At 35.9% G+C, this 24528-nt stretch overlaps 1 protein-coding gene across 25 annotated transcripts in view; it reads right to left on the bottom strand.

Moving 5' to 3' along the window:
- GPHN (gephyrin) overlaps positions 1-24528 on the bottom strand; it is a 271188-nt gene that overhangs the window by 155484 nt on the left and 91176 nt on the right. For all 25 annotated transcript variants that reach the window (XM_071427065.1, XM_071427069.1, XM_071427068.1 and 22 more), the window contains exon 3: positions 3948-4005. In XM_071427065.1, coding sequence (XP_071283166.1) covers positions 3948-4005 — 58 coding nt within the window. The remainder of the gene's footprint in view (positions 1-3947; positions 4006-24528) is intronic.

The raw sequence follows: 24528 nt of genomic DNA, 5'->3' as shown, positions 1-24528 counted from the left end.
CCATTTCTGGCTACTTTGCCCTCCCTCATAGTTTTTATCATTTTTTACTCTTGGATCATTATCACTGGAGTCTACTTTGTCAAAGACTGAAGACAATCTGAGAAGAATGTGCATAAAAATTTTCATGTATTAAACTATTGAGTTAACACATACTCCAAAAGAAAAAAAGAGAGCTATCCTACCATTACTCAGGGGAAAATGTCTGTAGTTCTAAATGCAACCTCTAATACTTTATGCATATATGTTTTCATTAAAATAGTATCTATAGAAGAATTATGAGTGTTCCTTGGGGAGCATAAAGTGTGTCTCTGTGTGAAAGGGTGGTTAATGGAATTAAAAACGCTCTTCTAATCTTGCTCCAGAACTGCTTTACATCTAAATGTACAATTTATAACTAACAAAATACTTCTAACAAGATTTCTTAAAACTAACTACCACAGGAGGGAACCACTTAACTTTATTCTCTACACTGGAATATCTGTCTCATGCCACAAATATTACAGGAATGAAATATTCTGGCAATGTCTGTCTTGTGCATATTACTTTCATGAATTAAGGACCTGCTACAAAATCCATTTCTGGTCTTGAGATGAGATGCATGAATATGTCTACATGAAAAGTATATACGAAAGCACATAAAAACTCAACACAAAACAATTAAATTCCTTTCTACTCTTGACTTGCAAATCCTAGCAAACCAAGTATTTTTTTAAGGAATCTATTAAGGAATGGTTTTCTCATTCACTGAGTCTTCCCCTATAATAACCACCCTTCACCACATCATATATTTCCTTTGTAATGGCAGAATGTGGAAATCAAAAAGACCACATCTCACTATAAACCATAAGATTATACTGTTGACATAAATCTATAGGCACATCACATAAACTTTCCCTAATCTGTAATAGTCATAAATTGCTCTTTATTCTTGAGACAGTCTCCACGTTGCTCATCAAAACCAGTGTTGCCTGATAGGCTTGCCAGGTCCCATGCACACAAAATCATTTGGCTTGGAAGACCTCTCCTTTAGGCACATTCTATTACAGTGGGTGAGGAACAAGGCTGAAATCTGACAATGCTTTTTTGGTAGTTTGAAAAGCTGCTTGTTTAGAGGATGAATATTCTGATGAGAATAGAAGTCTAGAGGAAGTTGAAACAATGACACTTTCTCAGAAATGTGCTGCAGTTTCTATATTTACTGTCTTCATCAGTTCTGGAAGTATTTTAAAACCAGCAGGTACTGAAAATGAAGTGACCTTGCTTTAACTGGTGTGGAGGAATGACAGGAATGCAGATGGCAGTATATCCATTTATGCATTCTCTGAAAGCTTCTTTTATTGAAGTAGAAGATCATATGATAGAGGACATACCTACCTTCTGGAAGAGTCTTCAGGGGGGAAACCTGAGATGGTATCTAGGTAAAGCTACCTGTTGAGTGTTCTCACTTTGGGAACCCAAGTACCTGTGACAAAAATCTAGGGAAGGTAGGCTTCAAGACACTTTGTTTCAGACTGATACAGATGTTGTGGAACTGTAGCGGTGATTGGTTCCACACAATCCTTCCTAACCGTGGTATGCTGCATGAGATTAGTGAGGGTACATGTTATCACTTCTGCCATAAGTACTCCTCATTCATATGCCTGCAATAGTGTTCTACCTAGGATGAATTAATGAATTAACAAAATCAATACACTGGTTTTCCCCATAAGTTATTCCAAGCTGCAAAAGAGGTTAATCTACCACCTTTCCTAGAACACATGCAAATGCTAAGAGACTTATTTATTTGTCAAAATAACTATTGCTCTCTGTCTGATGAAGTTTCTCCTTTCCCATTTAAGAAAGCAGTTTACTTTTTATGGACTATCAGAAAACATGAAAATACAATTCACATAAATATAATTCAACAATCCATCAAGTTAAATCAGATTTTAAAAGTGAAGCTATTATTTTTGCATATTTCATCAAACTAACTTCCTTAATATTTCACGTTTAAATAGGGGAGAGATAGTTGCGAGGCAAAATAACTGAATTAAGGTGCATGGAAGAAGATTCTGTTCTCTCTAGAAGCAAAATTCCAGTAAGCTGATTTGCCTTCTATTTTCTCCTCTCTCCTTTTTCTACTCAGATCAGCTAGGAGAGCCTTTCAGATGTTAAAACTACCCCCTACATTTACTGCAAGGACACTCCATCTCGCTGTTTACCAGCTGCTATTCAAAACACATATGGACGAAATAATACTTCTTGATATCCAATATATATTTGTCTGTCTTGGTATCTTCCAGTAGTGCATTGTTTAATATAAATAACATATATTGCAGTTTGGGAAATTCAACCCTTTAAGGTGTGGGAAGTGGCCTGACTTCTGATACAACCTCAAAACCCCACTACCTGAACAAGGCAGGAGAGCTACCAGAAACAATTAAAGGGAAGGATCCTTCCCCAGCACTTTAAATAGCTCTGACTTTGAACAACGAAATCCTTTTCCACACTTACATCCTGGCACAACTGAGACTAACGAGTAACCCATCCTTTGATGCTTCTTAGGATCTCAAGCACTTAAACATCAGCTAAATAAGAAAAAGCTGAAAATTCAGAACAGTTCTCCTAAGCAGGTGAAGATTCCTGTGACTACTAATCTTGCAGTAAGTTCCTAAAAGTAAAATTATTTCCTATCTCCCAACATTCCATTTTTCTTTGTTCACTGAACTCAGTTTAGTACGATGAAGTCAGAAATATCAGCTTTCTTCAACATTAACAAAATATCAGTGGTATTGCTTTTCTTATATTAAAGTAAAAAGATTGTGGTTTAGGGTTTTTATAATTTTTAAAATAGTTTTGCAACAGTTCTCTGAGCATCATGAAAATACCCCTATTTAATTTTGAAAGCCTCTTTCTTTTATTCCAAGACCAAAGTTTGAATAGTGCATCTATCCAGTAATAAATCATGCTCCCCTTGATAAAATTCACGATAGAGAAGTCCATGAATCTTAGGTGATGAAAGTAAATTTTGATCATGATGGTGTGATAACTTTGACTGATGCAGACACAGGCAGTCACTCTGCAGTGAGTTGCTTGCAGTGGGTTTGATACTAATTGAAGAGGAATAAATTCTCACCATTTGCACACTGCAAAGTCATGTCTACATCAGATATTGTACAGTCACTTCCCTTCACAAGATTTTAGAACTATTCTTAATTCTCTTTGCACAGCTGAAAACAAGTATGTGAAACAGTACAGTGGGTTAAGCAATCACAATGAGCAAGCAATATGTGAGACTGACCTACTAACAACCAAATGAGGAATCAGCTACACAAACTGTGCTATCAGGTCCAGGCCAAATTCCCCCAGTACCCATCTTTCATTCCACTGAAAAACAAAACTGACACAAATTGCTGAAGCACGTTTCAGGAGTGGACTTGGCTAAAGTGAGTTTTGTTACAATGCACATTACTTTGAAAGCAAACTTCAGTATTTATTGCTATCACTACTCAAAAACCAGTTTATAACAATTTTTTTGCTTATAACAATTTTTTGACTTCATACTATCCCCTTCATAAGACAGACAATATTGAAAAATATGGATGTGCTGTAGATCTCAAAAGCAGAAGGACACTATATATATTTTTTTATGAAACTATAACTCAGTGTTCATCATAGTCCTCCATCTGTCTTCAGGTAGCAAAACAGAAATAGGTTGAATTACACAGGTTTCTGGCATCAAACAAATCCTGCTGAAGTCAGCTTAAGCTGAAGGTAAACTGTATTTGTAAAAATAACTAAAATTCTATTTTAGATGCATAAATATGGATCTAATAATTTTCCTTATGACACTTTCTTCTCTCCCCTATGACACACTTCAAAGCAAGGAATAACGTGGCTTTTTAATGTAACATTTCTGTAATTTTCCAAGGAAAGAAAATCAGTGTTGAAAAGCAGTAATACTGTACCTTGATTTCTTCTATTTCGTCTGGCACTATCTTGTATGCAGATATAGTCCCACCCAACCTGAAATCAGGAAAAAAAAGTTCTCAAAATCAGTAACAGAAAATATAGTATGGTAAAAGTCTTATGACTTGTTCCAAAACATAACATTCCTTCTACCAATTTAGAGGTAAAACCTAGTAAGTCCCAAATCAAAAGCAAAAACCCTCCTTTCTTTATCCAACAAAAAATCTGCACGTGATTAACATAAATACTGGAAACAAGGTATCTATCACCTTAACAATTAAGTCAGCCAAGCAAAATTATCATCATCAGGCTGGTATTTTATATATTAATGGTAATCATCATATTCTATGATTTCTTGTTGATTGTCTGAGGCACGTGGATGAGTTTAAGTGTTTGAAGACTGATGCACTTCGTGCTATTTCACTATGCTGCTACACAGTCTGAAATGCATCAAAATACCATTCTGGAAATTGAATTTTTTAAATTAAATGTGCATGTACAGACATCACAAATCACACAGACGCTATAGCCTCCATGTTTGAAAAAATCTCTGCAGTTAATTACTGATCATAAAAAGTGGGTGATGAGTAATATCTGGCATTGACACAGAAAAAATAGAGTGTTTTGTCCTACATGGAACTCACTGAAATTACTTTTTGAAATCCTGCAAAAATCCTGGTAAAGAACAGTTCATATACTGAAGATGTATGAATAGCATGTACTATAAATGGTGGCTAATATTACATTTTGCCCAGAGACACACAGACATGGCTTCTTTTATTTCATGAAGCAGTCTCATCGATGGTGACAATTCAGACCTAAAAATATAAGTGCACTAATGACCTCCTGCTGGCTCTACACAGCAATACTAGTCATTTTCTGGATCCTACAAAAATAGAAGTTACATAAGAAACTATTTTTTGTAAACCAGTAGACACCTATCAAATGTGCATTTGAATTACCTCCCTCTTATTGGAATTTTTCTAATTGTCAGCATTTCTACACAGATGTATTTTCTTTTATCTTGAAAATATTATAAATATTGTTTAGTCAAGAGAAAAAGAGAAGAGGAGACTAACACAGAAAACACATTAAGATTTTCCACGGAAGTCCTGCCTTTCCACACTTCTCCTGTAAATGAACTGTTTGAAGGTTTTACACAGAGGATGAAGTTGTGCATAGGAAAAGTCTGAAGTCCATCACTGCTCCAGGTAACATCAGCTGTGATTTCCAAGGTAGAGGCAGGGCTACATCCAAATTCATCATGGACAAAGAGTGTAGCAATTGCTCTCTCCCATTTCCTCTGCAACTTCCATTGCTGCCATCCATTAAGTGAGGATAAAGTTGGAGAAAACTGAAACTTTTTTTGCCAGTGCAAGTACAAACATGAACTTTTATTTTTCATGACTTTGGTTCAACTGGTGATTCTAGGGATAGCTACAATAAATTGGCTTTAGCATCACAACAAAGGATTGCTCCATCAAACCGTGACAAGCAGTGGCTCAGGTGGCACGGTGACATTGCACCTGAGCAGTCCCACAGCTACTGGAAGGATGTCCATAAGACAGAGACTTTTATGTGCTTCTTTGAGATCCATTCCTGGCTGCACTTTGAAGTACCCCAAAAATCACTGACTTTCTACCTTCTAGCAGAAGGAGAACACAGAACCTGTACTGCCAGCACTCCAGCAACATGGAATTCCCCTGGCACATTCCTTTACCTGCCACCCTTGGCACAACTATTTAGAACTTTCTTGGAATATCAGAAAAAAAAAAAAATCTACTCAGTAAACTCATCTGACTCATACCATTAATTAGCATCACTACGCAAATAGTTCTGCAAAGTTTTGTGTTAAGAGTTTAACAAACTCTGAATCTGCCAAGTTGCAGCTCAAATTGTACCACTCTTAAAATGTAAAATGTCAGCTAACACAATTCCACATTTTTGAAGGAGAAAGACACATTAAAAATTCTGTTACTGTTTAAATAAACAACCTCTCACTGATAGCTCCAGCTCACATATCTCCTAAATTGTCCATTTACAATCCTACACTGACACCTTTATCTTTAAAATCCAGTCTACAAACATAAACAATAACAAATTTGAAGCTGAAAGAGAATCAGAGAACATTAATATACAATTTTATCAATGTCTCAGATTTGAAATGAAGTTTTTAGGGAAGTCTATACTTTCTTCATTTCAGAACATTAGATTTCAGTCAATCTTATAACTTCTGAAAGAGATTCAACACAGCAGATTACAGTACCAGATTTAACTGGTGAAAGACATAAAAAAGACATTTCACTTTGTATATAAAGTTTGTCTGCGAGTTTCACAGAAGTTTAAAGGCATCTCACACACTGAGGGGATGCAGCTAACATAGTCACATCATTATTAAAAATCTCCAGCAGTCAGTTAAGTCTGAAGTGTAAGGGACTGGACAACATCGCACACACAAGTAACAGAGAAAATCAAAACCACTGTGGTGATTGCTAAGAAAAACCAGCAAAATCAAGGTAAATCAAAAATCAATGCAATAATGGATATGTCCAGCATGGGGAAAAATTTCTATTTCAAGTGTTTCTCTGAATTACATTTAAGTGTAACCATCAATCATGGCCTGTCTGGAAGCTTGCTTGTCATTTTGCAATTCCTTGATTTGATTACTGACATCTGAAAGGAGATCAGACAATGATAAACAGGAGATTTCAGCTATAGGATGATACAGAGACCATGACAGAGGGCTTGCACATGGCATATTTTTTCACTTTGTTGTGAAAAACCTTCCTCTGCAGGTTTCTTTTTTAGAATACTTTACAGTACCATTCTTAATCACAATTAAGAATTAATTCTTAATCACATTTTCAAGAAGTAACTGTGATCAGAAGAGCAAAGGATCAGCTAGCCTGAGTGAGTATACACTAACTACAATGGACTTTGAATGCTAAAATATAATGGAGCAAAGAACACATTAGAATGGCCAGAATTCAGATCACATTCTGATCTCTATCTGAATTCAGAGAGGGATGCAAATTTTGTGCAGAGTCACTCTTCATCTTTCACATATTTTACTTTTTTTAACAGATTTTATTACACTGCTCTCCATTTGAAAGACTCAACATCCAGCATCCTCCAACAGAAATGGCATTTTCTCTCTGATAATACACACCCAACCAAGAGTAAAGCTAAATACCAGCCAGTTACTTCCAGTACACTGAAAATATGGTCCTAAACTTCACCCAGAAAAACCTAATGTGCAAAGTCTTTCTCTCCCAAACTGCAGTATTTTCACACTATAACAAGACATGCTATTTAACAGTGAAATTATTTTAAATACTAGTTACCTTTAATGTTTCACTTGTATATGTGAGAGATAACCTCAAACATACCAGAATTTGTATTCAAATTTTGACAGACATTAATCTTATCAACTCTGTATAATACCTTGAATGTAATACAGAGAGCCCAATTCTCCAATATCTTTACAAAAGAGAAATGAAATTATTCCTAGATGTAGAAATAAGAGCTGACACAATAATAATGAAAAACTATCTCTTACACTGGGCTAAACTGGTGAAGGCATTTGAGGCAAGGATCAGAAAAGATAAGATAGAAATTCCATAAAAATAATCAGGAAATAATAAATATAATTATTTTATCAGAGGTTTTAAAACTAATAGAAATGTAGTGGTTTATCTTTCCAGACTGGGCTTGTGAAAGTTCACAAAAAGGATTCAGGAGAACAACAAGGTTTCTATAGCAACCTAAAAAATTAGCAAAATACAGGAAATAAACTGAACCAAGGCCAACACAGTTGTATTGCAACAGATGGATGCTTTACTATTTCACAAATTAAAGCTGAACATGCGAGAAGAGAGAAAACTACATCCAAGTTAAGGAAAGTTGAAAACCAGGAGGAACTGTGCTCAAATGGAGACAAGAAACCATGAACTACAGCTCAAATAAAAAGTAAACTCATGACAAAACTAAAAGAGAAATAAATTTACATGGTTACATTAATAAATTTACTCTGTTGCAATATTTTAACAAGCTGACCAGTTTGCTATTTGTGTTTCATCCCAGATAGTGCAAGTTGGACTTCTGGCTGATTTTCCCCTGTGCCCCTCTATATATCCATGCTGGGAGGGTCTCAGTGGAATATTATTGCACAGTAATACTGGAGTATTATTCCATTTTGTGCAAGACACATGTGCACTTGGACTGAATCCATATGGGTCAGCTTTTATAATTTGAATTCTGACCAAAGGTATGAACACAATCTTTATCTACAGTTCCACATCAAGGGACTGCTATAAGAAGCTGAGCTATTGATTCATCTGTTAACTTAATAAATGAGTCATACCAAATGCAATGAAGTAAATTTTCTAAAAATAGCTTGTAACCAGCTTGGCTGCTGTCATCTGCTGAATTTCTCCAATGCCACTTTAATTAACATTAATCTTTCTTCAGATAGATCACTGTCTAAACAATATCAAGTTGTCACTAAGCCTCCCAAAGAAACTCTCCTTCATCTTTTAATGAAAGCAAAACTCAAAATTCTCCACTTGGCATTTTTTTTCCAGAACCATCTCACAAACATGTTTGTTACCTGCCATCAGGATATTCTGGTTTTTTGAGTGATTTATAAACTAAGCAGATTATTCAAGAGAGCCTGTTCTTGGGAGGGGATCAAATGACTGGCTATTTCTGACTCTACAGGCGTGCTCATTTCATCACAGGCTACTGGATGAATACTTCCTACAACACTTCTCCTGCCAGAGCAAACTGACCAAGTCAGCATTCTTAGCCTGCTCATCTGGACTACCTTGATGTTGACCCCTATGATATCAACAAATCAACTGGCCTTGGATCCTCACATCCTCACAAAGTACTCCAAGGACAGAGGTAGCAGGATTTGAAAGCATTTGAAAGCTTTTTTTCTCCGCTACCTGCAAGATACATTAAAAGCAGCGAGAGAGAGCTCCTTTAATTGATAACTAGTTTCTACTGACCTTTGAGAAATTGCTAAAGCACCCTGAGGGAGGTAGTAAGAAGGCTGCTATTCTGGGCTCCTTCCTACACAACAGAACACTGGCAGCTACAGCAAGCTGGGCTGCAGCTCCTGGCGCTGGCTGCTCGCCAGCAAGGAACCCTGCAAAACAGCTCCCAGAGAGCATCCTCACGACAGCTTCACTTACTCAAAGGTATTAAACTATGCCATGAAGAGCCACCCCAGGTTTATTGTTTCTTTTGGGGGTATTATTATTGTTATTATTATTACTATTACTATTTGAATGGATTCAATAATTAGATCCTTGAAAACTTACTTCCCTCCTCCCCCAGTCTTTGGCTAACTTCAACATGCTGTACAGAAAAACAACACAGAAATCAAATTATTGCAGACATGCCCTCTGTCAGTTCACGTCTCTCATGAACAACAGCTCTGAGATTAAGACATCACTTTACAGGATTCTCCCTCTGCCTCACCACATCCCAAAGATTCCTTGCCCACACAAAAAAAAAGAGGGGGGAAGGCATTAACCCAAAAGTTTTTATTCCCTACCATATAATTTTTTAAGGGTAACAAGTATATCACATTTTCTGTGGCTTTCAGGCTTTTTTTCCCCAAGAAAAGCAATAAACAACATGAAAATATTATTTTTAAGGAGGAAAGCCATATTATTTTTCTCATCCACCCTTCCAAGTTGGTTTGTTGCTTTGTTTCTTCTTTCTTTAAATTTTAGTACAGGAAAAGCAAGACTAAGTCAGAAGAGGCTATTTTTTCAGACACTTCCAGCAGGAAAATATTATCACCTCAACAGTCTAATATTGGAAAAGAATAGAACAAGAATCTTTGTCCTCAACATATGCCAGAAATTAGGGATGAGGTCATATGTAGGTCATTTGGCAATCAGAGGACCAGGAGCCACTCTTCCCTTCTAGCAGAATTAATCTGACTTGATTTAATTTTGGGGAGGAAAGTTGGAGCTGTTATCAAGTGCATGAGTCTAAAACACACACCCTGTGTGGCTACAGGGCCTGGAGAGCACACACTCTGTGCAGCTATTCAGGCCCACCTGAGTTCAGAGCTTAATGCAGTTTTCGAGGGGGGAACTTTGCTTTACCTCAGCACATGGGGCACAGCCCTGCATGGCAGCTTGGGGTAACCCTGCTGCCAGCCTGAGACACATCCACAGATGGGCTCCTCCTCTTGAAAATGTTCATCAGCTTGATTACTGCCTAATAAAAACACACCAGGGGAGCGGGAAGGTACTGTCACCAAAAAGTTTTGGGCTTGCAGCACGATCACCCAAAACAAATTGGATGAAGAGAACACTTAGAATACTGAGAATACACTCAGAATACATACTTTTCAGTGGTGCAATTTTTTTTTTTTTTTTTTTTAATCTCAGCATGGAGAGGGGCATTCTGTGCAAAATCAGGAGGACTGCCGAGCTTCCATGAGAAGCAAAAACTATTTAAGTTTTGATTTTTACTAAAAAAATTAATTAATAATTGCTCAAAAGTCCTATCATCAATACTTACATGCTTCATGGCAAGAATTTGAAGCATGCAAATAGCAAATATTTTAATACTTTTGAATCAAATGAAATTAAGTATAAACAATATAGATATTTATAACATCAGACTTTTAAAAAATATTATAGCATTTAACTAGTAAATAAATACTTCATCATTTGTAATAGGCTAGTTCCACCAGATTATAGCAACTGAAATGGTCTGAGAATAATGTACTGAAGACTAATTCTGCACTTAGGATTTTCATTAGAGATTCAAAATTTTATTTATAATTAAAACTGACTAATAAAGTCTTCCCAAATGCCAGCAGAATCTAAAACCACCCTTGTCAGGTGGACCAACAGCAAAAGAGCCCCACTTCCATGCAGGATGCATGCGTGTTTATAGTGCAAAGGGATGATTGTACTATGCTCCATCTGATTGGTGATCTAAATATGGAAATCATACATTAAATCAAACAGACAGAAATGTCAGCTAGATTAAGTAAAAATGTGCTCAGTGACTTTGAAAGTTCCCACCGGGGCATCAGATGCTTGACCAGCCAGCTCATTAAACAACATGAGCAAGATTTGAAATTTCCTGAGAGAAAAAATATGCAGAAGCAGACAAAAATCATTATCACAAAAGCAGTAAAATTCTCACCATTTAGACAAAGAAAAATATATTTAATATCCATGTTGGGATTTAGTCAGTAGACTGAGGACTCTAAAATACTGTATGAAAAGAGATATTTATAGTAAATACCAAGACAATAATATATGTTGATCTTACTTTGTCCTGTAGGAAATACCATTGTAGGGCAAAGTATGTATTTGCATTTTTTTTCCAGCAAGTAGATACCTAAGAGAGATACAGAGCATTTGCATATATATTGCTGGCAATTGCCTGTCAGAAAATCCTCACCTAGCTCAACTGAAAGCAAAAATTTTGGGTACTGGAAAGTGACCTTTTGCCTACCTTGGAAGGCACTGCAAATTAAAGGATTTAGGTGATCTGATAAGGATTGCAATGATCTGCCTGGAAATGAAAGATTTCACTGGTAAATTACCATAGCAGTTTGTAGAAACCCATGCAGGAAGATAAAGCAATTTTTGCTGACACTCCTGTCATTGCAGTTGAGCTCTATTTGCTCCCACCCAAATGTAAAAGGGAGACCATTTGAATCAAATATGAAGAAGATCCTTCCTCAATAATAAGTTGACCCACAACTAGTAGAAACCATAAAGTTAATTTTTGTAGAAATTAACATTGTCCACCTCCCCTACGGATTTACCCAACAAGAAATGAATTTTAAAAATATGGCATTTCCCCACGAACTCCTCAGGCTTTTTTTATTTATATGCTGCTCACATTCCACTACAATATTATAATTTTTTTCCAGTAACTTTAGTGCATTTTTTCTCTTCCATTTTTAGACATTCAAGCATTGAACATGCTTGTGAAGCCTGGTTAGACGTGCTTCACATGTCTGTCTCCATGTGCCACTTTATGCCAAGGTTAAAAAAATTAAGTATTTATTTTAAAAAGAGGAAGTTTGAGATAACGTAAAACCAGGAAATGGGACCAGCAAGAGAGGAACACTTGATGAACAGGCTGGAATGAATTGCAGACCACAGGCTGAAAAGTGCAATGACAGTATTTTCTATGATTAGGCAAAAAGACATCCAGAAAATATCTTCATTCCAAAAAAATCAGTAAGAATTGAAGGTGAGAGCAGAATGATTAAAACTTGAAAAGAATAAAATGTGGAGAATATGTGGGAATGGTCTAATCGTTCCAGAGTCTAGACCAAATTTTTTCTTTACAATTTAAATCACAGGGCTTATGGACAACCATCAGAACTTTTAAATAACTTGTTTTTAAAAAAAAACCTTAATCCTACAATACTGAAATGACAAGAATGAGAGAGGAGTCTCAGAGACAAGCAGCATCAGAAAGGCTAATAAACTTGTTCACACAATGCTTCCCCCTCTGGAAGCTCTAACACCTTACTTTGCTCCACCACATTTCAGAGAGATGTTAAGTATGAGTATGATCCAGCATACAACCAGTGGCAGTCTTGTTACATCTGTATTTCTCCAGACAGTTAAATTCAAAACTAAAATTTGCTGGTTTTCTTTTTCCTTCATACATTAGTGTGCTTACATATATATACATATATTGCCCTATGTGGCCTAAATGAGTGAATGAAATTCTGTTTAAAGTAGTAATCTGACTCAAGGGGAGTTTCTTAGTGTATGCTCTGTGCTGGGAATGGGAAAGGGAAAAAAGAAAAATCAGTTTAGCCACAGAATGGAGTCACAGGAATAAAACAAGACCACATTTGATCTATCTGTCTTCATACCTAGAAGGAACTTTCTATAGACAAATAGTATTACGGACAATGCTGCAAGTGAGATTTTATTGCATGTCTCACACAGTTATCTCCATTCCAGATAACTTACAGTTACTTTTGACGTCATCATCATCATCCATATTCTACAGTTGCTTATAAAATATCTGTATAGTTCAAACTCAAGAAACTGAAAAGCACTTCTTTGTTATTCATATATTATTAGCTGTGGGTTTTTAGAACTAATTTTTGCTTTTTGTAGTTGTCACTCCCTTTTTCTTTGCATCTAATCATTTACATGTCAACAAAAAGTTTCTAGATTAATTAAAAAAACATTTGATCTATTGTATCTGCTATTCATGCCACAGCATACTACAACCTGACTCTTTCATTATTCAGAAACATGGGAGGCTGGGGACATGTGGATCTTGGACAACTTAAGAAGGCTTTGATTAAACGCATTTATGCATTTTGTTCCATTCAGGTCCCAGAAATAATTTCTACTTTTAATGTTTAAATAGCTCGCACAAGCATAATCCATTGGCAAAATGTAACTATTCACACTTCCTTACTTGCAGTTTTAATTTACCTTCTAAGTCCCTAACAGCTATGTTCTCCTTCCATCTATTCTGTACAATGTTCTCTTAAAAGCAAAAATAAGATAGAAAAATCCCCTCTGGTTCCATCTTCAAAAGGTCTTCTTCTCTTCTTCTTGCTCCCCCAATAAATATGACTTTAGGAGGAGGGTGCAAGGTTACTGAGAACACCACAGCCCTTACTATCACATCCTGTGGGTGACAGTGACCATAACGTGCCCCATAACTTCAACATGCCTCCAGCAATTCCCGAGCTGAAGAACATGGATAAGGCAGAGATTTATCTCTTCCTCAGTTTCTGCCCCAACACAGGAGTGAAAACAGATAAGGTGAATCCTGGAGCTTACATTCCTGTAAAATAAGTAATTTTCTTCAGCACTGGCATTCCATGTCAGGGAGGCCGGGTAAATTTGTCTAGATAAATATAGCAAAAGTAACAGGAGGTGGATATCTTGTCCAAAGCAGAGATTTAGTCTAGAAGTCTCTGCCACTTATCAGTGTATTGGGAAATTATAACCCCACAGATGTTTAAAATCAAAAAATTAAAGTAGGGATCTTTCATTTGCCAGAATGTCTGTGTTGGTCTTTCCTCAAATCAATTTCATGTATTTGGAGAGGAGTCTTGAAAAATGCTTGACTGCAGTTCTACCAGCAAGTACCACACAGAGCTTAGATGTGTTCCTAGGCATCTGAAACAGCCACTATGTAAACTGTGATCATAGAATCACATTGGAAAAGGTGAAGCACCGTGGATTTTGCTTAGACTATATGCAAAGAACCGTGTTATATTAATTAACACTGAATTCCTGACTAGCAATGGGCAAATGACAAAATGCAATGGGCAAAAAACAAAAAATGGCTAACACCTCCCACAGTACTCACTGAGCCCTGGTGCAGAAAGGAAATCAAAGATGGTTGTGGCAAACTGGGAGCAAGGACAGCACAGCGCATGCACAACTCTCGGGGATAATGATATAAAAACCAAAACCAGGAGATTTGTGTACAGGGATAACTGGGCTTTATGAATAAACCACTGTAAGAAACTGCAATGTTTCTTGCCCAATCACAATTTACTACTTTACTCCAAACAAGCGGTTATTATCATGAAACCTGCCTTTTCCTTCCAGAACTAGCAATAAACACTCTCACCCTTTAGACAGTAACAGTAATAACCAAAAAGCTAGTTACACAAGCCCAGAAATAATCCCAATCTATACTGAAATGAGTTTAAGTGATACCCAAACTTAGGAACCGAGCTAAACTGCAGCATTGCATTAAGAAAGAACATTTAAAGAACTGATAGAAAAACCCTTACAGATAATGCCAGTACAATATATTTTAGGACCTTAACCTCTGGTTAAACTGCAAGATCATATTATGCTGGCAATGCCATACTATAATTACTTTACAAAGTTTTATTCTATTTTAGAATTGCCTTTGTAATCAAAGAACTTAGAGGTAGGTGGGTGGTGCCATCAGGTCAAGCAATGGAAGAATCTCTTGTATTTAAAACATAAAAGGTAGAGCTAGAAAGCTGGTGGAACAAAGACCATTTACAAACTTAAAAAAACCTCCAGATTTTTTATCTTATAAATATTCCCCCTCCCCTCCCTCCAGCAGAATATCATGGGTAGATATTACTAGGTTATTTTAACATAAACTATATTGTCAGCTATATTTTCATCCAAACATGTCAGGACAAATAGTGATGCTATCCCTCCACAACAGCAGTCAATGCTTGAGCTCCTATTTCCTCCAGCCACATCACCTGACTTTAAATGCTCACTGATGCATAATGTTACCCTAGATAAGTGTCAAGATACATTTCATTGCTGCAGTGCCTCTATATCTTAAGCTGCTAAGAAGGCATGCTTCTACAAATTCAGCAGTGTTCTACAGAGCTGAGAAACATGATTACCCAGTGCACATTTAGATGGCTTCATAAATCAGACAATAATTGTAATAAATGGCTTTTTCAAAAAAAATAGACTTTTCATGCTCTGAAGATGCTTTAGTATGAAAACCAGAATATCCTCTTTCATCTTACTTAAGGAAAAGTAAATACACAGTAGAAGCATTCCCTCACTGCTTCACCTTTGCAAGTCTTATGTAATAATTTGTCCAAAATCCACTCACATCGAATTCAAAACCATTTTAATGAATAAATAAAATGTAGGAGAAGCCTTTTGCAAATAAAAGAAAGTAAAAATTGAGTACCTAATACCTAAACATGTCCATTCCAAGGTTACCTTTCTGTCACATCTATTGATTAGCTCACAGTTCAGCTGATCTTTACAGTCAAGCACAGTGACTCCATATATGCCACATATGCCATTACAACAAAAAATTCCACACGTAGATTTTAAAATTTTTCTTTGAGTTTACATTGATAAATTAATACTGTATTGCAGCATTACTGGCATTTCTGCTCTTGCCCCAGCTCAGTTTCATCCTCAGAACTGCACTGATCCATACATGAGCAAAACACAGAACAAAAGTTTTCTCAGCATTTCCTTCCCCCAAGTCTTTCTACCTTCTAAAATCCACTGAGGAAGTAGCTATAATACAGAAATATTTCAGGAAGAGCTTTCATATTATTGGAGAATTCTCTTTCACAGAGCAATTCAATCTGTGACACAGTTTTGCATTAAACTGCATTAAAAGAAGTATAAGGCCTAGAAGTCTTCTGATTTTACAATAAATTAAAATAATAACCCTAACTCTGAACAATTGTTAGTGACAGATACTTGAATGATGCATCACAATGCAAGCTTGCTATTCGTTTTTTAAAATGTTTACTACCTCTTCTGGCAGAATTCTCAGCTTTTATTAACAACTGAACTATTAAACGTAGGAGATAAAGGAAGAAAAAAAACCAACCAAAACCCTGGATCTATTTTTTATTTTCAGGGAGCTATACCAGCATCCCACATGAGATCACAGCCAACTCTGTACCACAGTGAGAGTGGCACTGAGCCACAGCTAATAAACCATGCTGAGAGGAAGAGCGTGTTGGCTTGTACTCAGCACTGTGCTACAGACATCTCTTATAACCAGCCAGCTCAGAGTACTCACTTGTCCTTATTTGTCAAAAGCTACTAACTAGGGAGTAGGTAAATTACGTTAATTACATAATTTAAATATGAAATGTATAAAATGTTGCATGTTATAACAGTGCAATTAGAATCAGTGTGTTATTCCATGAGAATGATGCAAAGGAATTGTTCTTAGTAGCAAATATAACTCATTAATACCCATTTGATATCTTTCAAATTAAAATTGGGAAAAAGCTACTTGACAAATTTTCAGGGACTTTTTTCACTTTAAAATGTAATGCAATTAAAACTAAAATAGTTGTGCATCATAAAATTTTATCAAAGTTCCTCAGCGAAAGGTTCTATAAACACTTCGACATGAAATCAAATATTCAATTTTTTGGTTTGCCAGTTTCATTTCATGTTAAACATTCCACTCCTTTTTACTGGCCAAGTACAAAGTATTTATTGCTTAGTTCATCCTCTTGGACTTGTGTTTTCTCAGTATTTTTAGCTCCACTTGATCACAGGGCATCTCAAATTTGACTTAAGTTATCCATTCAGTATTTCTCCCTTAATTCACACCCACACCCCCCACCTCCAACCTATCCCACTATTAGACTTTTTATTAATTGGAGTAGTAAACAAACAGAAATATGTCTTATTTCATAGCTTTCCTTTTACAAATTAACCAACAGTTCCATGAGAAAAAGTTTTATTTTCTACTGCCTGAAAACATGATCTGTGAAGCAGGCTATTTAGAAAGGGTCTTGATTATTAGATTCTGGTTAGAATAACTCATTTTTAGCAATTTCACCAAGAGCAGTCTCTTGCCTCTGCTCAGCACAAAACCTTCAAACTTTAATTTTCCTTTTCTCAAGGCTGAGTACCATAAAGTACATCACTTTCCTGCAGTATTGTTCGATTTTCCTCCTGTAACTAGCTACTGCAGAAGATGGCTATTTATCCTGTAAGATTGTTACAAGAGCACCCTTAAAAGAAGGAAAAGAGGCTGACCTGCTGCTGAACTGAACACAGCATCAACACAGGCTAATGATCAATAACTTCAGTTAGCATTTTCTTCCATGGGTTTTAAAAGGAAGCAGCAACAGAAACAGCTGTAAAATCTGAACAGTGCAGATGTATTTGAATGTCTTATTTCATCACTCACTCCTGTTCCAGAAAAATAGAATGTCAAAACATTTTTTGATAAAGTCTCTCCTCAAGAGTAGCTTCTGCTGAGGTAGAAAGGACATAAACCAGCATGGAGTCCAACTTTGGTGAAGGAAGGGACATAATTTCTGGAAGTAGTCAAATATGTACATACCTCCTTTTCATATGGCTGTCAGTCATCTGATCCTTTGCATTACTCAGTATTCCTGTGTCTTAAGAAATACACATTTCTTTGTGCCACTGTAATTGTAGAAACTACAGATGCTTACCTATTTGTGGATACGCTTAAAGTCACAGTTCTTGTGCAAATACATTAAGTTTCAAAACTTGCCCTAATGAGCCTGAATAATTTCTTATTAATGATTACTGATGTTTCATTTATCTCTTCTTTCTTCTCCAGTGATGATTTCAACATAATCCTTCTGTAAACTGAATAGAATTAATGAGTACAGAGCAACACAAAAGCTTGCTATTAGGGTAGCTAATAATCTGAGATTCTAATTTCTGTTCAAAATATTCAGCTAGTGTCCTGTGCAGAAGAACAGAAATAGTAAAAAGAAACTATCCTTTCATATGCCAAAGTAGCACCAAAAATTCATGGTCTTAAGAAGCCTCTGTATATATGGACCACTGCCTTAAACAAAGAGGAAAATCATGGGAGAGACTGACAGAAAGAAAAGATGTGAAGAATGAAGAGCCCTCTGATAAATAAACAAACTCTTTATTAATAAGCTCTCATTTGAGAGCTGCTTTTCCACATAACACAAGGTTTTGGACAGGAACAGTTCTAATTAGTCTCAAGTTAAAGGGTATTAAGACCTTGTTAAAAATGGAGGCTTAAATTAGTTCTTTGTTGGGTAATGAAAGTGATTGCTAAGATGACACTGAAACAAATTTTAAGATAAATTATTGCTGCATTAGAGAAATAATAGGAAGAAAGCATTTCTAAGTACTGCTAACTTTGAACAGATTATGGCTATCCCTTCACAGTAAGTCAGTGTATTAAGCTATACAGAAATATCCAAGAAGGCCAGCTAATTAAAAGCTTGGATGCTGGTAACAGTGTGTGACTGAAATCAAAAGTTATGACAAAACCTTCCTTGAAAGGTTATTGTTATTAATATAAGAATACTATCTGACTATTAAAAATAGCTTGTGTATATACATGCTGCAGTCATCACACTGTTCATAATGTTTATTTCCTCACGTACACAATGAAAATAATAGTAGCAAATCAAAGATGATAAAACCCATGACTGAGGAAAAAAGAATTTCAATCCAATGAAACTTTTATCTTATATTAGAGGTCCTGAGCATCTTAAACATTCATAAACTGTAAAAGAACATAAGCAGACCCTTTAGTTTAGCATATACAATATAAATTACATTAGCATATACAATAAATTAGCTAAAAAGATTAAAAGGCTTACAAGTGCAGATGGCAGGACAAGAGAAACTCCTGAAGGAAGAAAGAAAAAAACCATCTTCCTAAATGTAGAACTCACTGCTATCACTGAGATTTCTGAATAAAACCTTGAGCTGATAATCTCTTTTTCTACTAGATCTGGGGGCATTTTTGTTTCACATATATATCTTCAAAATGTTCTGCTCAACCATGCAGGCTGAAGCAGACACACTTCTCAAAGGTGTTTGAGACAAGCAAAACTAGAAGATTTTTGCTCAATTTTGACTTTTTAAAAACACACTTCCCAAAATACTTTAACAACATAAATCTGAATTTTTCGTGTAACATGCAAAATATTAGAATTAAAAACATAAAATTGTTCTGAAATCTCCAAATCTCTATGAGCTCATCTATTACTAATGCCTATAGAATCATCAGCAAATAATGAAGCACATAGAAGCACACCACCTATTTGAACACAAACATTTTCTTTAAATTTTACTCAGCTTTTGAGCACAAATTCATTCCTTGAGGATTTATTTTTAAGGTTGGTAGCTTTTAAAAAAACAATGCAGAGCACACCGTTAAAAATATGAATCAGTCTGTGAAGTGTGCTGCTTCATCCCCTCATAGGCAGAATTACCCTTGAAAAGCTATTTGCCTAAGGCTCATGGCAGGCAGCATTCTTCTTAAGCCAGGGAGAAGTAGTAAAAAAACCTAAAATAACTGGATTTCTTTGCATTTTTCTGCCAAATTCCTGTTTTTAGAAGGGATTCAATGCTGAAAGATTCTGAAAAAGTGCATTTTAAAGTAAACTGTACTAAAAGAATACAGTCTGAATACAGTATCATTCTCATAAACTTAAAATACTTTATTGTAACTCTACTTATGTCAGTTTCGAAAATAAAGATTCTGAGAACCATTTTAGATGGATTTTGGGTAAGGGTATTTATTGTAGCTTGGTGGAAAGCAAATTTTGCACTTATACACAAAAAACCAAGATGATCCACCCATGTATGGGGAAGACTGGATAAGCATCACCCTATTTGGGATGAGCATTTTCTGGGTTTTGTTGCTTATTCTATGAAAAATCATCTTAAGAGTTTTAATGTTTCAAGATTATTCAAAACTCAAGCACCTTCTGGAATTTTTCTTTGTGGTTTGGACTTTGCAAAAGAAACCTGAAGTACGATTGTATAATACTCTTGAGGCCTCTGATCTTCCCCTGAAATTCATGCATGTTTAGATGAAGATGAGGTTCTAAACTGTATAAAACTGTTAAGACAGGTTGACTTAAAACTCTTTCAAGTATTGTTCCCTAATTTTCACAGCACTGAAAACGCAGTAGAGTAGGAACAATGCAGAGTTTCCTGAACAAAATGCCAACGGTGTGGGTACAGCTTGAGCTCCAGGCACAAAATGGACACAACAGCTGCTCATGGTACCACACACTGCTTCTCAGTCCTGAATCCTGCAGCCATCCCAGAACTACAGTGCTACAAATCTCTCAGCCACATTGCCCTCTATTCTGTTTTTCTGGATGTGAAAACCAAAACAAAATTATATATTAATGTATTTCCGAGATTATTTGCAATCTATATAGTGAATGTCTTACCTGGTTCTGTTAGAACAGTATTTTTTATATTAGCAAAAAAGGGAAATACATTAAAGAAATCTTTATGTGCACCTTTTGGAAAAATGGAACACAGTAGACTAAAAGTCACCACCTCGTAAATAATAATTACATCTTTTGTTAAAATGGAGAAGAGGTTCCAGTCACGCATTCCCACATTTAATAGCTCCTCCATGAACTATTCTGGTTTTGAACACTTGCCACTGAACATTTCCACACACTATATTAAGCTATAGAGCATATTAATTGTGTAGAATGCTTGTGACAATGAGAAAAATACTGAATGAAGAGGGGTTGAGGAAAAAAAAGAACCTGAACGTGCATTTTTAAAATAGGTGTTACAATCATGTCAGTCAAATGACACTCACTCCAGAGCAACCTGTATTTTCTAAATCAATCACCTATCTGAAAATGACACCAATACCAAATTTCGAAAGGATGCACTGGATTTCCAACCACAAATGTAGACAGATACATTCTTGCATCTGAAACCAAATAATGAATACAAAATAGAATTTTAATAGAGTAAGACTTTTTCCTTATTAGAATATAAGGAAGGGATAAAAATGGAGGTAAGAAGAGAGATACTATAGTTAAAGAAAGACCAAAAAGCTTAGAACAGAATTAGTAAGGGTGTATGTTTTAAATGGAAGCATTTATTGCTGTAGTATAACTGTGTTTCTTTGACATAGTCTGTGGAAAATCACTTGAGGTAACTTTTCAACCCTTAATACGTCAGTTTTGAGCTCAATGCTGTCTTCATCCATAAAAATTACTGAAGTCCTGGTTATACTCTGTGATGTTTATATGGTAGCATGGATAAAGGGAAAAAGAGTAAGTGAAGAATCCATGGTAAAATTCAAGCTGTAGTCAAAGAAAGTGAGAAAAGCATACATTAAAAACCCACAAGATTTACTGTAGGATAGCTATAACTTTTCTTTCTTAAGCCACCATCTATAGAGATTTCTACTGTACACTGCTAAGAAGTGATTTTACAGGAGTCCCCCACAAAAGTTATGGACAATTCTAATTAAGAAAGCAATCTAGAATTGAAATGCAGTGAATGTTGCATAAAAGCATGAACAGATCTGTGCATAGCAATTTTCTGTATATCAGTGTCAGAACCATTCCTAAGATGTGCAGCAATGGCTTCCTTTACATCTCTATTCTATTACAATATTTCAGTAGCAGATGATGCAATCCCCCAATCTATACTGCAAAGAGGCACACAAATTTCACAGAGACCTTCTCTAAATAAGGCATTCCTTCAAGTCATTATAGCTTAGACAAAAAGCAGCCTATCATACAAAGAGAGACCAGGGGTCAGCTCACAATTGCTTTTCAGAGCAGTTCAGAAGATCATTTAGTAATTTTTACGAGTGAGATTAGAAGAGAGCAATTTTCTATCATGCAGTAAATTACCAAAAGCCATGTAGAGATGGTTTTGTTCCTCCATTTCTGGGAGTTCCAAACTTCAGTTTAGCCATGTCAGGGAAGCCCGCTCTACTTTGAGGGACAAGTGTTTGCTCACGCAATGGAAAAATTGTTCAAGTTTGTGGGTGCTCCACTCTTTATGAAAGTACTACTCCTGAAAGAAGTATATAAAAATTGCCATAGCAGCTCAGTCTAAATGTGCACACGAGTCAGTATGATGTTTCTGGTGCTAAGAAACAAATACTTAGGGGATAAACACATGACACAGAACATGATTTGTTTCCTGGTACACACTTTTCACCTCTTGCTGCCTTCAGTTCAGGAGCTTTCCTGACCTAGATGCTGCATGCAATTAATTGGCTTTAGCAGCCACAGTAGGCCTGTCAGCCTAATTCCTTTATTTGTATCTATCATTTATACTCTAGGCTTCCATATGATGTTACATCAATTATGAAACATCCAGTTCTGCTACACTTGTACAAGTATGTAATTTTATTAATTTTAAAACTGCTGCTTGATTTTTTTCCTGTCACAATTTGCGATCTGTGAAAAACAGTGAATAATTGCCTCTGACTTTTTTTTAATGCTATTCATTCTGTATACCTCCACCATATGTTGTTTCTTCGTTAAAGTGAAAAATTCTAGTCTATTTTGTTTCTTTGTGTGGAAGCTGTTCCAAATCTCTGCTTTATCTTATCATCCATACCATACCCCCAACTAGAAGTTAATAAAGGAGTCAAGATTTGAGCACATCTGAGGTTTATAGTCATATAAATAGGTCTTCTGTTTGGTACTTGATTTTTTTAGTAAGTACTGTTATTTTAAAAGTTCTTTTCTGAGTATACAGAAACACACTTAATGCACTATAAAGTATTAAGAGAATTCTTTCAGAGCATTATCTTAGGAAATGCAGTTTAAGCTAAGATCAGCACTGGACCACTTCTTACCTGTAGATACACACACAAAAAGAAAAAGTGTAGACACTATGAGAAGACAACCCCCTTTAAATACCCAGAAAAGAACAGATTATAAATAGAAATAACTAAAGTGTGAAAGCATGAAGTCAGGTGAAGAGCCGGGCTAGTGTGATTTGGATGAAGTCTTGAGGTGGTAAATAGGCTACAAGAAACTGTTTGAGTTTTGAAAGTCATAGATCCTCAGAGAGTGGAAAGCTGACAAAAACAGCAAATGCCATGAAAAGACCCCTCCAAAAGAAGCCTGAAGTTAAAAGATCAAGTAAGGCAAGATTAGGTCACCAAGAGAAGACTAGAGAATACAGCTAGAAGCTGTGGTGGATTTGGGTTGGACAAGAAGACAAAATGCAGAGCCAGAGAGGTGTACAGCAGAACGCCTCAAGGAAATCCCTATTATTACACATTAAGATTTTAAAAATAATTTGGACTGTGGTTTTAAAAAATAGAATATTGACCAGGAAGCTGAGCTGCTATGCCATTATATTCCAAAGCAAATGACGGGCTGTAAAATTTTATTCAATCAAATGACCATTTTACATTCTACTCCCATCTATTCTTATTAATTATTAGTGCAAATGATTACAGAAAGAAGTCTTCTGGTACTTAATTCTGAGACTGTGACAACACTTGTACATACTCAATTTTCCTACTTCTTCTGTAAGTCATTCTGGTCTGGTCCTGAATATACCCAAACACACAGGAAGCTTGTCTATATTCCTTCCAAATGCAAAAGGAAAAAGTAATTACAAAAATTATTTACAATTTTTTTAATTACAAAAAGTATTACAATTATAGTATTACTCACATGTGACCTAAATCTGATTGGGATGGAGTTGTCTTTATTCACAGAAGGTGGCTGCACCAGAATTGCTGTGTTATGGATTTGTGCCTGAACAGTGCTGATAACACACCAATGTTTTCCCTGTGGTTGAACAGTGCTTGTTAAACATCAAGACCTTTTCTTTCCCTTCTCTGCCACCCCAGTAAGTAAGGCTGGGGATAGAAAAGAGCTGGGAGTGAGCACAGCCAGCACTGCTGACCAAATACCATACTCTATACCATAACATTGTGCCCAGCAATAAATGCTGAAGGAAAGGAGGAGGAAGAGGAGTAACACTAGACATTGCAGTATTTGTCTTCCCATGCAATTCTTGTGTGTGCTGAGGCCTGGCTTCCCAGAAATTGGCAAAGTATCTGACTGCTGATGGGAAATATTAAATCTCTTTGTTGTACTACTGGAGAATAATAGTTATTAAGAAAACAGGATTTAAAAATTGCATTTGGAAAAATAAAAAATTGACATGGATTTGAAGTTAGAAACAGAGAGGGCAATTTTAAAATGAAGGTTTAAATCAAACATAGAAATAACTTTTAATCAACTGTGATACTGGCTAGACTAAAACTTGATCAAGATTTCTGAACCTGTGTCCTATGTATTTCTTTTCAGACATCGAAGAG

Source organism: Agelaius tricolor, unplaced genomic scaffold, assembly GCF_023055355.1.
Source record: "Agelaius tricolor isolate 1412-34295 unplaced genomic scaffold, bAgeTri1.0.p SCAF_5, whole genome shotgun sequence".
NCBI lineage: Eukaryota > Metazoa > Chordata > Aves > Passeriformes > Icteridae > Agelaius > Agelaius tricolor.
The sequence above is the reverse complement of the archived record's forward strand: the minus strand, read 5'-3'. Positions and strand labels throughout refer to the sequence as shown.